This window comes from Culex pipiens, chromosome 3 (assembly GCF_016801865.2).
Source record: "Culex pipiens pallens isolate TS chromosome 3, TS_CPP_V2, whole genome shotgun sequence".
NCBI lineage: Eukaryota > Metazoa > Arthropoda > Insecta > Diptera > Culicidae > Culex > Culex pipiens.
The window spans coordinates 14,469,440-14,485,706 of record NC_068939.1 but is presented as its reverse complement, the minus strand read 5'-3'; the positions used below and the strand labels follow the sequence as shown (position 1 = coordinate 14,485,706).

The 16,267-nt window shown below is 37.2% G+C and overlaps 1 protein-coding gene across 1 annotated transcript in view; it reads left to right on the top strand.

The window, feature by feature from the left end:
• The window catches only part of LOC120429774 (phosphatidylinositol 4-kinase beta), a 139,318-nt gene that overhangs the window by 81,885 nt on the left and 41,166 nt on the right, over window positions 1–16,267 (top strand). The window contains exon 2 of the mRNA XM_052709784.1: window positions 3,477–4,549. Within this exon, the coding sequence (XP_052565744.1) occupies window positions 3,807–4,549 (743 nt within the window). The 5' untranslated portion in view covers window positions 3,477–3,806. The remainder of the gene's footprint in view (window positions 1–3,476; window positions 4,550–16,267) is intronic.

Here is a 16,267-nt window from a genome sequence, read left to right as displayed (position 1 = left end):
GGTGTCGGTCGGTTGGTCGATTGGTCTGGTGTTTTCCACCGTTCACACGAGACAGCATTAATCTTCATTTTCTCGCGCGGTTACCATGGAACACACATTTTCCACACAAATCATCTGGCTGTCGTTATTCATTGGTGTTGTTTTTTTTTCTGGCTTACTTGTATTGCTTTGAGTTTTTGGTTGTTATTTTTGTTGTGTGACTAATTGACTTGAATCGTTCCAAATTGTCGAATGTTGTTAATTTAAAATGATGCATAATAAGTCATAAATTAAATAATGCCGAAATTTAAAATTTAAAATCGTGGTTTTCTTTTTTCATCGAAATAGCTAAGTTTGTCCTTTTTTTGTTTTTCTTTTTATTATTTAAAAAAAACTATAAACCAGAATAGTCCAAATGCAGAATTGGTTCGACCATCCAAAATTGTATTGAGACTTACAATTTTGGCTTATTTCCATACAAAAATGACTTATAAACATTTAAATTCTGAAATATTCCTATACAGTCTAGACTCGATTATCCGAAGTTTCGATTATCCGAAGTTCGATTATCCGAAGGTTTGTAAGGGACTTCGGCAAATCGATGCATAAACAAAAAAACGTTTTTTTTTGTTTTAAACATCAAATTCGAGTTCTGCGACCCCATTTTAGTCAAATTTGAATAGTTGATTGCCTATTAAATAATAAAATCCATTTTTTCCAATATTTCGTCACTACCATATTGGCCGCCATCTTGGATTTAAAATGTTTGAATCACTTAGCGTAGTTAAGGCACAGAGTAAGACAGAGTCACTACTGCCATTTGATTTTTGGTTCCACTTTGTGGTACATCGCAGGTACATCGCACGCCTGCTACCAGCAAACCTTATGGAGCCAAAAAATAAAATGACATTTCTTCGGACTGCTCGCTCTGTGTTACTCTGTGGTTAAGCGGTCATACTTAAGCTCAACAATAAAAAATAAGTCAACGATTTTTTTTTCGTGATTCGATTATCCGAAGTTTTGATCACCCGAAGTGAAATTTTTCCGAGACCTTCGGATAATCGAGTCTGGACTGTACGGAAAAAAAACCATTGCCAAATCACAAAAAAATATTTTCCTGGCTTGATTTTGCAGATATTTGCAAAAATAATTGCTTAATTACCAAATTTTTTCGACTTTTTACGATTTTTGGTTCTCGGGATATCTCAGTTTGAATATGAAGATATTTCTGAAAATTCACATAAAAGGTTAAAATTTTGAGCAGTGCCAAATCGGAGGGGGTGGTCCAATTTTGAATGATGATCCCAGTTCTGTTTAGTTTCATTGTTTTGAATTTAAAAGTTGAAAAAAAAACCATTTAAGCCAGGACTAAAATAATCCACCGATTGTTGGACTTGTCTCAAGACAACAATTTTTAATGTTAAAACACATTTTGTTTAAGAATTTCTCGATTTTTGTAAAACAAATAAAAAAGAGAAAAAATAAAAAGATTAAAATCTTCAAATAATGAAAATGGTTAATAAAAGAACACAAATTAAAAAAATAAAGAGTCAAGAGTTGATTTAAGAGTTAAACAAAAATTTCGAAATTAAAAAAAAACTCTAAAGTTCTTATGTTTTAAAATTCTGGAATTTAATTTTAAAATTCACAAATCTTTCAATTTTCTAATTCTGGAATTTCTAAATTCAAAAATCCTCAAATTCCTAAATTTGGAAAATATTATCTTCTAAAATTTCTCAAAATTTTTTCTTTCTTAAATTTGTTAATTTCTGAATATATTTTTGTTTAATTTCCAAATTCTTAATTGCTGCCATTTTTGCCGCCATCTTAAATTAGGAAAAAATAGACCTTTTAGGAGCCATATTTTAGGTTAGAAACTCAAATTTAAAGAATTTAGAGATTGCAAAATTTGACTTTGGGGAATAGAGTACGAGTTGTTTTTTTTCTTTAAATTCCTGGATTTCCGTATTTTTTATCTTTGAGTTACTAAAACTAAATATTAAAATAAAAATAAAAATTTCTTAGATTTTTTTGAATTGTAGTACAAATAAGTATGTGTATCGTTAAATATTTGAATTTTTAATGTTCTGTGCTTTGAATTTTTTGAAACTTAGAATTCTTAAGTTTTAAAATATTTGTTGATTTAATATTACTTATTATTTTTTGAAATTTTAATCTGCAAATTTTTGATTTTGTAAATCACTTTCTTTATTTTTGAATTACATATTTCTGCCAGAAAATTTATTATGAATTATGATATCGAATACAACATTGTTAAAACTTTTGTAATTTTCAGTCGCATTCAATTAAGCGAATCCAAATTGTTAGATTTTTTCATCAAAACATATTCAATTGTAAACAAGCACCATATTTTTGTAAACAAGCACCGCGCGAAGAAACGTCAAACGGCACTTTTCGTTTCTGTTCCTTTTCAGCTGCGTACCACTTAAGGAAAATCTTTTCGTTATCCTTTCCTTGACCGTTTCTTGGGCGTTTTTTTTTTTTGAGGAGTTTGGCGTCTTCCTTCCGAGCTCCGTATCAGCCTTTAAGTATAAAAGATTTGAAATATTTTTTTATCTTATTGAATTTGTTCCTCCACAAAGCTGAAAAACAGGTTATCAATTTTACAAAGGATTTTAAACAAAAATTAGGTTTTACAACATTCATGTACACGGAGAAAAATCAGTTCCCAAAATTGTGAACAATCGTTCATGAAATTTGGAACCACGAACTGAGTTCAGTTTCCATGGTACTTTTTTTTCAGTATAGCATTTAATTTTGAACACTTTGTTCAAATTTCATAAAAGCTTCTTCACGATTTTGAGAAATGATTTTTCTCCGTGTAGTGTAGTCTTGCAGCAGGTCTGACACATGAATACAGCATTATCAATTAAGCTTTTCTGATAGAAATTGCGCGATATATTCCTTTTTAAAGCAACGGCACCGCCTTGTCAAATCAACTCCTTTCCCGGTTTGAATCCTTTCATTGTCAGGTCTTCGGCGGCGTCCTACGCCAAAGAAACTATGTTGCAATTTAACAGATTCTTCTACACAGCGCTATAGCTACTAGCCCAGCAATGGAATGCAAATATTGCCATATTCGTCGTATCAGTCGTCGTTGATTGCTGGCTGAGTAATTCTTTGGGGAATCGACGTTTATTTTTGATGAAAATATTTATTTTAGATTACCTTGAACATTTCTTCAATTTTATTTGTGGAACAAATGAAGAATATTGCCATGTCTTTCTCGCAAAAAATATTACGAAAATTTCGATTTCCAGAGAACGCCAACAGGTCCTTCCCGGCTCCTAAGCGCAGCCACTTCACGCGATTGTCATCCGCGTCGTCATCGCCGCCGCCAAACAAGGCAAAACCCACGCGACTGCCGATGCCATGTTCACGTGCTGCACATGGTCCGCCCTTATCTGATTGCTGGCTTGCTTTTTTGCGCACTCTTTGCTAATGTTTGCTTTTCTTCCCTTTTTCTTTCTTGGCAGGTGGAACACACACAACAAACCTGAGGAGCAGCTGAATCGGTCGCAATGTGGCAGCATCGGCTTGAAGTTTAATAATCTGGCGTGGTTTTGATCGGTTCTGGCGGCTGTCTCTCGAGATGGCCAATTGGGGACGGCGGTGTCACGCAGTTGCTCCAAATCGCGGAATCTACCGGGTCGACACTACTAGTAGCGGTAGCAGATAGTTGAGGATTAGTTTGGGTGATTGATTGGCAGATCAACTGGTGGCGAAAACGGACGCTGCGTAGTGTGAGTGTGAGTGATTGTTAGTGCGAGTAGTGTTTTGTGAGGAAGCATTTTTAGGTGGTGAAGATGAATTCCGTGTTTTCCGCGTTCAAATCTTCCGCCAAGCACGATGGCAAGCAAAAGTCGTCGGGCGGGAAGAAGCTGTCCCAGGATCCGCCCAATAGTTACGAAAAGCTGCGGCACATCCGCGAGATCAGCTGCAGCAAGATGAACAACCTGGTGGTGCTGGACCCGGTTGAGTCCGTGCCGTCCTGTGCCACCACGCCGGTCCAGAGTCCCTCGAGCGAGAAGAGCCTCGAGCTGGAACTGACCCTGGATGCGGCCGTCAACGGCGTTGATCAGGTTGACCGGGCCATCCCGGTGATTGAATCCTCGGAACTACCTTCGGTTGCGAAGGTGCTGCCAACGCCGGCACCGGCCGCAACGAAACCCTCAAAGGCTGACACATCGAGTGATAGTTTAGGCGATAGTATAGTAGTGAACAAACCACCCTCGGGGGCCGCGGCCGTGGCCAGTGCCGTCTTCGCGGTACCTGCCGCACCTCCCGCTTCGACCATTCCGACCAGCAGTAGCAACGGTAGTAGCAGTAGCAGCAATCAGTGGAACGTGGTCAGTGCCAGCAGTCGGTTCCACAAGCCGAGGCTCAGCCTGAGCAGCAGCGTGGGGCTGACCGGCAGTGGCAGTGCGATGCCTTCGGTGCACGGGCGCACCGGCGGAAGTGGGGCGGCGGCGGCGGGTGGCCAACCCGGCGGTCAACCGCAGAAAACCAGACTGTCGACGCACCAAAGAAATCTTAGCTTAGATTTTAGGTAAGTCAACCGCAAACAGCCATAAACGTACCTATGTAATACAACCACCGTCGTTTAGTAGCTGGACTTGGTTGGTTGGATGCACTTTTCTAATTGGCTTCCTTCGTCATACAACCGTGACTCCGTCGCCGTGCGGCGACGCTAATTAAATTGTTCACTCGAGTGTCCTCCTCAAAGACGCGCGCGCGGTTTTATTAGGAAAATTAAGTGAACTTGTACCAACCCCCCATTCGGGTCTCAAGTCGTGTTGCACAGTTGACGTTCAGCGCAGCTGATAATTTGATATCGATGCCGTCCAAAGACCGAGGCTTCCTGCTCGCCAACAAGTTGTAGCGGGCATTACGAAACTCGGCAAAAATGTAGTTGCGCCTTTCTCTCTTTCTTCTGCTACTTCGTCGTCAAAGATTTGATCTTGCGCTGGGCACGTGTCGCCGCCGTGCGTGAGTTGCGTAACAAGATTTGGCGGCGTTTTGTTGGTAAACAGCGGTAAGCGTGTGACAAGAATGGCGATGGACTAGTGTTATGGGCTTTTTTTTAAGTACTGTTTTGCTTAGAAGACACTACACGGAGAAAAAAAAGGTTCCCAAAATCGTAAACAAGCGTTCATGAAATTGGGAACCCACGAACAAAGTGTTCAAATGTCTTGGTTCGTTTTTCAAAAACGTACCATGGAATTTGAACACTTAGTTTGTGCTTCCCATTTTCATGAACGATTGCTCACGATTTTGGGAACTCTTTCTTTTCCGTGTAGATTAGTTTTTTTTTTTTTGTAGATTTTTAATAGGGAAGGGTTAACAAGTTGGCTCTTAAACTATTTTTCTTGCCACTTTAATTGTTACTCGATTTTCTCAGCACTGGCTCGACCAAATTTGGCAACATTAACTCTCTACTGCCCAAATTTTTTTTTTCGAAGATTTTTATTTTTTCCGTGTTCAGGAGGTCATTTTGAGCAACTTTTGTTCTACGAAAAACTTTTCTTCTCTTGTTTTATGTTTTTCTTGTTTTATTTTCTTTTATTTTAATTTGCATTTATCTTGTTTAGTTTATGTTTGTTTTTGGTAGTATTTGGCCTATTCTCGGGAATTCGCCAAAATCCGCCAAAAATCGGGAAAAAGTCGGGAATTTGTGATTTTTTGTCGAAAAGTCGGGAAAAGTCGGGATTTCCAAGCATACATGTTTGAAAATTACTTTTAACTCTTGAATAATTTCGTAATTTTTTGTACAATTTTCAAATTAAATTTATTCAATTTTGCTTTAGTAACTTAATTAAAATTTAAGGTTCTTTTTTATAATTTCAATAAATTTGAAAATGAAAAGGCTAGACATCAAACATTTTTTTTCTTTTTTTTTTATCTTTTAATATTAAACTAATTTTCATAATATTTGTTATGAATCAAATGATCTTTTTAATTATTGTTTATCAAACAAGAAGTAAAGCTAATGAAACCTGTTTAATTTTGTCACATTAATTTTTTTGTAAATATTTTTATTTTTTTAGCTGAATTCATAAAGTAATTTCAGTTATCGGAAAACTTATCATCGAATAAAATCTAATCGCTGTTTGTTTTGAATGAAAAAAATTGAAAAACTTTTTAACGATTTGAAAATATAAAAAAATTGCAATAAAATAATTCCAGGAAGTTTTGAGTCACTGATTTTTTAAAGAATTTGTCTTTTAAAATAAGTGGGATTTTATCAAACTGAATTTTTCATTAAAAAAATAATAAATCAGTTAATTATTGACAACTAGATAAATCAACAAAATTAAAAAAAGGAACTTGGTAAAAATAACTTTTTTCAACGAATTCTTAGATATTTTTCTAAATTCTTTGAAGGAATTCTAACAGCAATCATGTCGAAGCGTTCTTTGATTTGAAACAAAATAAAATGAGGAATGAAATTTTAAATTAAGTTATCTTTAGCTTTTTGCCATTTCCAGTTGAAACGAGGTATCAAGAACTATACGTTGGCCAATTTAAAAAAAAATAAACATTTAAACTTTAAGTATTGTTGAGATTTCGATTATTTTTCAGAGATAATTGTTTATGTTTCTAGTCTGAATCAAAATAATGAGCTTTTATTTTTTGAAGTATTTTTTAGGAATTTGTTGTTAAGTTTTTTTTAGGAATTTGTTGTTAATTTCCAATAGCTTGATTTTTTTTAAATTTTTAGGTTTTTTTGTTGATATTGAATTTTCTTATAAAAAGTTTTTTGTTTGAAATAATTCTTTATATAAGAAATGCCTATTTGAGCGTTCTGGAAAAGTTGGGAAATAGTCGGGAATTTGAAAATGGGATTTGAGTGGTCACATTTTGCCTATCTAATTTTTTCACGTTTTTACAGTCATTTTTTAAATTACTTTTTTTTTAACATTCCCGGGCAGACGGTAATAACAAAGTTCATGCCATTTCAATAACAAATACTGTTAAAATAACAGAAAGTGTTATGGAATCTTCTTGAAAAATCAATTTTTGCATAAGAGTTTAATAACAGTTTATGTTATCATAACAAAATTTGTTATTAGTCTGATATTGGTTGAAGCAAAAACAACTTGGGAATAACATTTTTTGTTATGGAAGTATAACGCAAAATGTTATTGGGATGATCGGATTAGTTGTTAAAATAACAAAAAATAATAACAAAGATTTGTTCGAAGAATAACTAAAAATGTTATTAGTCTGTTATCACAATAACAATCCAATAACAATAAAATCATAACGACGAATAACAAATCTTGTTATAAATAACATTAAATGTTATTGGCCTAGTATTTTCAAATATCAAAAAATGTTATTCCCACGTTATTTCCGTCTGCTCGGGTTGGCAAAGTGACATAAAAAAAGTAAAATTTCCAACCCTAAAATTTTCTAAAATTTTAAAAGTTATTCTTTCTAATGCTTTTTAAAGATTAAAAATAGGTTGAAAATTTGATTTTTGGAGATTTTTTCGATCAAAGCCCGTCTAGAGGCGAGGATAGGTTGTAGAGAGTTAATGTCATCCTTCGGGTCGTCAAAACTATTTGGCCACACTGTCATGAGAATTTAAGACTTAAGAAGTAAAACTTTTCAAGGACAGATATTCCTGTATTCTTCAGACAGATCATAAATAAAAAAAATCGTAATTTTGAACGTAAATGTTAGTGAACGCTTCAGTTTCGTCAAGGTATGGTAGATTTGGGCTTCCTAAATACGCTCCAATTAGCAGTTTTGAAATTTAGTGAATTTACTGCCAAAAATAAAATTTACAATTTATTTATTGGCATGAAATTTACTAAAATTCAATTCTTTCGATTGGAGCGTGTTCATACCTTGACGAAACTGGAGCGTTTACAGCTTCAAAAATGTCGAGTTATGGAATCTTCAACAGTTGATGGCGACTTTTTTGTAGTATTTTACAAACTTGTGCATTGTTGCGAATTTCGCAAGTATCACCCTAATGCACTCTCCTGCACCATTACTCGGCGTGCGAACGGACATTAGGAAGTCACACGGTGCCGGCTGTCCGCTGCAGCAAAACCGGAGTTTTATTTCTCTCGGGTTCGCCATAACGTCAGCACCTTGCACCCCTCTCGGAGCAGGTGTACCCCGGCGACGACACTCGGTTGTGTACGGCCCGTGTCGAACACGGGCTAAACACACGGCTCTGCTGTATGGCTTGTGCCATTACCTCCGTTGAAAATGGTGTTTGCGAATAAGGAGTGCCTGATCATCGGGTTGTGATTCGGTCGGAAAAGGAAAACTCTTGAAAGTGTTGCGAGAGCTTTTACTTTCGTTTACCGGCTTAATTTAATGGTTATGAACAAGTAATCTTTGGTTAGAACAAGTTTTAATCACCCTTAAACTGGTGGATAAAGTTAGCAGACAAAGTTCGGATATGTCGAGCTATATCGATACAAAGTGCAATCAATCTTCCCGGCGAAGCATTCTGGTCCCGACAGAGTCGGAATTGTCCCCTAAAGTTTATGCTTGCAGTGCTCTCGAGGGAATCTTGGTGAAAATCCATTAGAGCGAAAGGGCAGGACCATATCTATCAGATTTTCCAAATGCCATCGGGGGAAGAGCACAGTTTGCACCGCAAATTTATCATGCAAGCCAGAGAGTACAGAGATAATCCAGGGTTCGAACTATTCCGGAATTGTGTGGTGGAGTGTTTATTATTGGCCACAGAGTGGTCGTAAACATAACCTAGATACCCAGTAGTAGCTTCGGCCAAACCGCACGTACAGGCCATAAACTGTTCGGCTGGCTGTGCATCGAGGCAAATTTGGTTCAATTAATAAAACATTCATCTGCTACTGGGTCTGGAATTGCGGCGTGCGTTGTCAGAGGGAGGAAATGGCATCCGACCAATTATTCAGATCCACTTTTCTGTTCCATTAATTTATTCGTTTGGATGCGTTGCAATTTGCTGGGGGGTAAATTGTCACTATTTATTCGGATGCTGCAGATTTGGTTCACCACTGATGGTATAGATCCTCAATAAATATCAAAAGCTGGCCACACTTCCCACAACAACAATTAACCCTGGCCACACTGGCACGAACAATCACAACTCCTTAAGCGCCACACCGGCCGCGATAGCGGCTCGAAATTGAATGGATAATGGGAAAATTTATCCTCAATTATCACCGGCGTCGTGACGAGGCCGCCAAATCGTTTGACAATCGAACTCGCTGACTGGTTACGTTACGGCCTCGGTAATTGGTTTGCGTTGGTGTTTGGTGCACAGACCTGTTCATTGTTTTTGGCTGGAGATTTGCGTCATCAGGATGATAATCCGTGGAGATGATTAGCGGGGGGCATTTAATGGGAAAATAAGTGGTTGGTGAAGATCTAATTTAATCTTGTTGCAATAACTATCAAAATCTATTTTTTAATGATTTTTGAAGAACGATATAGGACTGAAAAGCTCGTTTAACTACAACCAAACCGAGCTGAACTGCAGTTCATTGATTGCAAATCTACTAACATCTGTTGGTAGCTCTACTTCAAAGCAATGATGAACTGCCCTTGCCTTCCTTGTTTGTTTCGCTGCGTCACTATCAGTTCTGCCTCTCCGTTACCAATAAGTCCTCGTAACGCAGTGGTATGGAGTTTGACTCTCATCCAAAGTACTCTGGTTCGAATCTTGGGGTAAGCATAAGGTTTGAAATATTTTATTTTTTGACATGAAAACTTAGCTATGTCCTCCCAAAGAATGTCGATTACAACGCGTTGACAAGCATGTAAATTCATTCCAAAACAGAACCCACAAACACTCGTACACAGAGGTGCCGAACTTGGCCATTGACGCGGTCATTGTCACCCACCCCGTTGCTGTTGGTTGGCTTTGGCCGTGTCATCGGCTGACGTTGGCTCCTCGTTCCTGTGTGCCAGACTGTGCACGTGTGCGGTTTTGCGGTTTTTGGTCGTCGAATTTTCGCCTCCAATTGCAATTCTGCAAAAGGTGGTGCTAGTAACACCATAAAAGTTAGTTTTGGTTATGGGAATCTATCAATTTGATGATAACTAATTCTACCCGCAGCTCATGATCTGCACCTTCAAGTGACCTCCGTAAATCCGAGTGATTGCGACAAAATGCAACCACCCCCTCCGAAACCGGAAATGCTCATCACGTTCGACTAAGTAACCCCCGCCGGTGCAAGGTGTCAATAAGACGTCACTAGCGGTACAAAAATTCCACTTCTTATCCGCTCCACAGGCGTTGACCAAGTTCGCACGTAACGTAGATCAGTAGCGCGAGATTTTGACGGACGGGTGTCGCTTTTTTGTTGCGATATTTAAATCAACTTTACGTGTACGAACGGGCAGAAACGTGTTTGGAATAGATAGCGAAGCAAAAATAAAAAAAATACGTCAGGAGATAATTAAAGTCAACGGAACTTGACGCAAACGTCGTCGCACCGGTCCAAGGACTGATTCTTGACATTCTATAGAATGTCGTTGTTGATATTTAAACGCGGATTTTGAGGATTCCGGTTGAAAAGATCGCGTTATCTTATCGTAAACCACTTGTGCAAGTCGTTGCACAAAGGCGGTCAAATTACAACTGATGAGTACGTTAAATATCTTTAAAGTGGATTCCCGTGCTCGTTAATTTTTGTCGTGGTCGTGATGCCCTTATCAACCGAACTGATTCTCGTCGCTGGGAACACCCACAATAAACCGTGGTAGTATTTGTGACAACTCCCGCTAGTCACTGTTTTGATTTGCTGCAAGCTCACGTACACAAATATTGACCGCCGCATTATTACGGCTATGGGGCGGCATGAAAGGGCTGCTGTGTAATCTAGCGAAAATGGGTAGAGATGATCAAGTTGTTAAAATAGATCTTGAAGTCATCTGTTTATGGAAACTAGTTAAAATCCAGTCAAAAAACTACAAAAACTGAATTAAATTTAAAAAATGCAAAAAATGCTAAATATACTCAAATAATAATGATGACCAAATTGACCTAAATAACTAAAAAAAAAAGACAAAAAATACCAGAATGACAAAAATGACCAAAATGGCCCAAAATGACCAAAACGATGAAAATGACCAAAATGATCAAAATTACCAAAATTATCAAAATGATCAAAATGACCAAAAATATCAAAATTGCCAAATTGATCAAAATGATGAAAATTGTCAAATGGTCAAAATGATCAAAATGACCAAAATTACCAAAATGACCAGAATGGCCAAAATGACCAGAAAGACCAAAATGATCAAAATTACCAAAATGCTCAAAATTACCAAAGTGATCAAAAAGACCAAAATGACCAAAATGGTCAGAATGACCAAAATGGCCAGTATGACCAAAATGATAAAAAATGATAAAAATGATCAAAATGACCAAAATGACCAAAATGATGAAAATGACCAAATTTACCAAAATGACCACAATGATCAAATTTACCAAAATGATCAAAATGACCAAAATGATCAAAATGATTAAAATGTTCAATATGACCAAAATGATCAAAATGACCAAAATGACCAGAATGATCAAAATGACCAAAATGACCGAAATTACCAAAATGACCAAAATGACCGAAATGACCAAAATGACCAAAATTAACAAAATGATAAAAATTACCAAAATTATCAAAATGATCAAAATGACCAAAAATATCAAAATTACCAAATTGACCAAAATTATCAAAATGATGAAAATTGTCAAATGGTCAAAATGATCAAAATTACTAAAATTACCAGAATGGCCAAAATGACCAGAAAGACCAAAATGACAAAAAATATCAAAATTACCAAAATGCTCAAAATGACCAAAATTATCAAAATGACCAAAATGGTCAGAATGACCAAAATGAAAAAAAATGATCAAAATGACCAAAATGACCAAAATGATCAAAATGACCAAAATGACCAGAATGACCAGAATTACCAAAATTACAAAAAATGATCAAAATGACCAAAATGCTCAATATTACCAAAATGATCAAAATGATCAAAAAGACCAAAATGATGAAAATGACCAAATTTACCAAAATGATCACAATGATCAAATTTACCAAAATGATCAAAATGACCAAAATGACCAAAATGACCAAAACGACCGAAATGTCCGAAACGACCGAAATGACCAAATTGGCCAAAATGACCAAGATGACCGAAATGACCTAAGTGACCAAAATGGCCAAAATGACCCAAATGATCAAGTTTAACAAAATGACGAAAATACCAAAATGACCGAAATGACCAAAATGACCGAAATGACCAAAATGACCAAAGTGACCAAAATGATCAAAATGATCAAAATGACCAAAATGACTAAAATGACCAAAACGACCAAAATGACCAAAATGACCAAAATGACCAAAATGACCAAAATGACCAAAATGACCAAAATGACCGAAATGACCAAAATGATCAAAAATGATCAAAATGACCAAAATGATCAAAATGACCGAAATGACCAAAATGACCAAAATGGCAAAAATGATCAAAATGACCAAAATGACCGAAATGACCTTAAAGATCAAGTTGACCAAAATGACAAAAATACCACAATGATCAGAATAACCAAAATGACCGAAATTACCAGAATGGCCAACATGACCAAATTTATCAGAATAACAAAATGATCCTACCTGAAAAACATTTGTTTCCAGGATACATAAATTAATTCATAATATTAAAACAAAACATTCACCCTGATTTAAAAGCTAAATTACATAAAAATTTGAGAAGAATACACCCATCAACTACAGCATGCAACCTGCCAAGCTTTCCTACATTTCAGTCACTGGTGTCAATGCCAGCCCGCTCATGGGTACTTTGACGTACGTGAGTTAATTAAATTAAATCAATCGATAAGTTTCCCGCTACATTGGCAAGTACACTGTACCTTACCCGGTGTACTTGTAGAATCCCAGCTGAGAAGTTGGGAACACTGATAACAAAAAATAACAAAATTCGACTTTTTACTTGAACTCTAACGTTTCGGTTGACTTTCTTGTTTTCTTCAGGTGTGTAAATTATCTTTTTTTTTTTTTCATGACATCAATGAATTGAATTTTGTTATAGTGTAAAACGTTACTCGCTTACCTATTCCGCAGGTCCTTTCCGGAAGCTTTGCACATGTACCAAAGTTACTTGCGACATGCACCGTTTGCAGAAACGAGACTCGGAAGCACGAGTTTGCCATTATTCCGCCGTCGCACTGCTCGTGCACATGCGACCCAAAACGTCCCACAATATGAAGCGTTATTTTTAGTGCCCATTTTTGGGGGGGAGTTCGACTCTACACACGGGTTGTGGTGTTTACTTTGAAGCAAGCAGTGTGAAATTTGTCTAAAACGATCGGTGGTGCAGCTGCATAATCAACCGAAATCCGATTCGGTCATAAAGAACAGTTCGGCGGGAGCTTCTAAAGGGATGATTTAGGAGGTTGGGACCGTCCCTTGGCTCTCGGAGGGGTTAAAGCTTACACCGAGATGCTAATGTTGTTATTTAGGACTGTATGGATTCGGCGTTTGATTCGTGCCTGATGAGCAGCACCGTGGGAGAGCAGCTTAAAAGTTTGAAAGTTATGGTCAAAAGGGGCATTAATCCCCGGGGATTCTCCACTAGTTTGTGGTGGTAATAAATCGAACCTTAAATGACTTTTGAGTGCACCAGCATCCGAAACTGTGCAGTTCAAGTGAGTTCAACCAGCGGGTCCCGTTGTCTCTCAGTCGGTCGGTGCGAATCTTGACGCTGAACAAAGTCAGCGCAGAAGCTATGATTATGTAAATTCACGATGACGGAAATTGCGATGCGCTGCTTCTGCGTTGTCATAATATTACCATCAACGGCGACAGTCAGTGTAACCATCAGCAAGATGACGACGGTGCAGAGGCCCAATTGGTACGACGACGTCTTCCAGCCGGTCTTCGCTGGCAAAAGATTGCACTCTTCTCCGTTGAACACATAAAGTTACAGCAATTAATCCAACTCGAAGGATGAAGGTTTTCTCATTGTCGAATGACACAAAAAGAAGTAAAGTAATTTAAGTATTACTAATACAGGAGTCATAACTCTACACAGAAAAAAAATCATGGTTATATTACATTAATATTATGTCAGAAAAAATGTGTAATTTTACCTCTGAAATCGTGTAATTTCACCTCTTTTCTGGTGTAATGTCACCTTTTCAGACTGAATTGAGGTAAAATTACATCATAAAAGAGGTAATATACAACCTTCCGAAATTACAGCTTCAAAATTTACACAATGTTTTACTGTGTACACAGTAAAAAAAATGTAATTTTGGTGTAATTTTGGAAGGTTGAATATTACCTCTTTTATTATGTAATTTTACCTCAATTTAGACTGAAAAAGTGACATTACAACCAAATAGTGGTAAAATTACACATTTTCGGAGGTAAAATTACACATTTTTTTGACATAAAAGATTTACCCATTCCCAGATGTAATTTTACTATTATTTTTTTTCTGTGTAGTAAGGGATCGTTTCAAAGTCTTAGTCCAATTCAAGTTGCACAATACTGCATCTTTCCCTTAACTTCACCAGAAACAGTAATAATTGGCACTCTAACTGACGATGTGAGTGTGCCACACAAGTCGCAAGCCGAGCGTACTTTGGTCTAATTATGTCAAATTGGTTATTATTAAAGACCACCGAACGAGGCTACAAGAGACTTCCATGTAATGCACACAACAAGAAGGGTTCACGCTGCACGCAAGACGGTTTCGATTTCATGTCTGATTTGAAGAATCGGCCGATATATCTGATATCCACCGTCGCATTACCAGTTTTGGACCATTTCCGGCCGCCGCACATCTACCCACACACACTTCAATTGAGACTAATAACTTCCCCGTTCCCATTGTTAGTGTCGTTAATCACTCACTTCCTTCTGCAGGCTGGTGCGATGTGAGAAGGGGTCATAGACCATCCATTGAAGTTGGGTTAGAGAAAAAAAACTTCCCACCGTGAACTTGGCTGCCCGCGACGGCGACGACCGGGGAACCCTAAGGTATCGCTACACAATGGACAATGGCGAAGAAAACGCTAGCGGGTCAAAATCTTTAGAACCTTTCCCCGTCTCGCGTGTTAAGGTATTCACCTCACGTTCACGGGTAGTCGTCACCTGAAAACTGCTTGAGGCGGCGAGTATCGAGTCTTGACCAGCTGTTCTGTTGGCACACGCATAGGCTCGGCGGGAAAACAAATCAATTTTTCGAGAAGTTTTAAAAACTTAGTCTGTATTCGGTTTCAGCTTTGTTCTTCTGCAAACAAAAAAAAAATCCATCCTATCAATTACTTTTCTGAATGTGTATGAAAAGCGCACGTGACTGGCATAAAAATGGCGCTGATTGGGACGGAAATGGGAAAGTTTCCGGTGCGTGCGCGGTGCCGAGAGCCGAGCAAGAAAGTGCAAAATCAATGCTTGATTGGGCTGAAATTTAACTTGAGAACTAACAAAATAATGCGAAATTATAGAAAAAATAAATAAATTTGAAATTTTATCATTTCTATTAAAACACCTTAGCAAAAAAATCGACGTAAATTATCAAGTTTGTTTTAACGAAAACGGTTCAAAATTATTTTTATTGCAAAGATCAGAAATTTTACAAACGTTAATTTTTTTACCATTGAACATCGAACTAATAGTTTCCGGCATCTCGGCCAGTTCAAAAATAAGGCCCAATTAGAATATTAGATTATAGTAAATTGAATTTTTTCAATATTTTTTTTTTTCAGATAATTCATAACTCTGGTACCAGATTTTGCACCACCCTAAGCTCTAGCGCAAAATATGCAATTTTTAGCTCCCAAAACATTAAAAAAAAGAACTTTTAACACTGGAACGCCCAACGCATGTCCAACTTACACGGACGCCCAAGCCTCCCAAAAAAGTTGGAACGGTAACTTCAACTTGCTGGTTCTCGGGCATAACTCAACCAATCGGGACGATTCTTGTTTCCAGGGATTTGTAAGAATGTCTAGATGATCCTAAAATTTTGCAGAACTTGATTTGAACAAATCTGTAATTTCTGCGACTGAAAACATCGTTCCAACTTTTTTAAAACGACAGCCTCCGCGGAGTTTTTGGCAATTTTTTTTTTTGCACACGGAAAAAAAAGTCGGAACGATGTTTTTGATCGCATAAATTACGGTTTGATCAAATTAAGTTCTGCAAAGTTTTAGGATCATCTAGACATTCTAACAAATCACTGGAAAAAATAATCATCTTGATTGGTTGAGTTA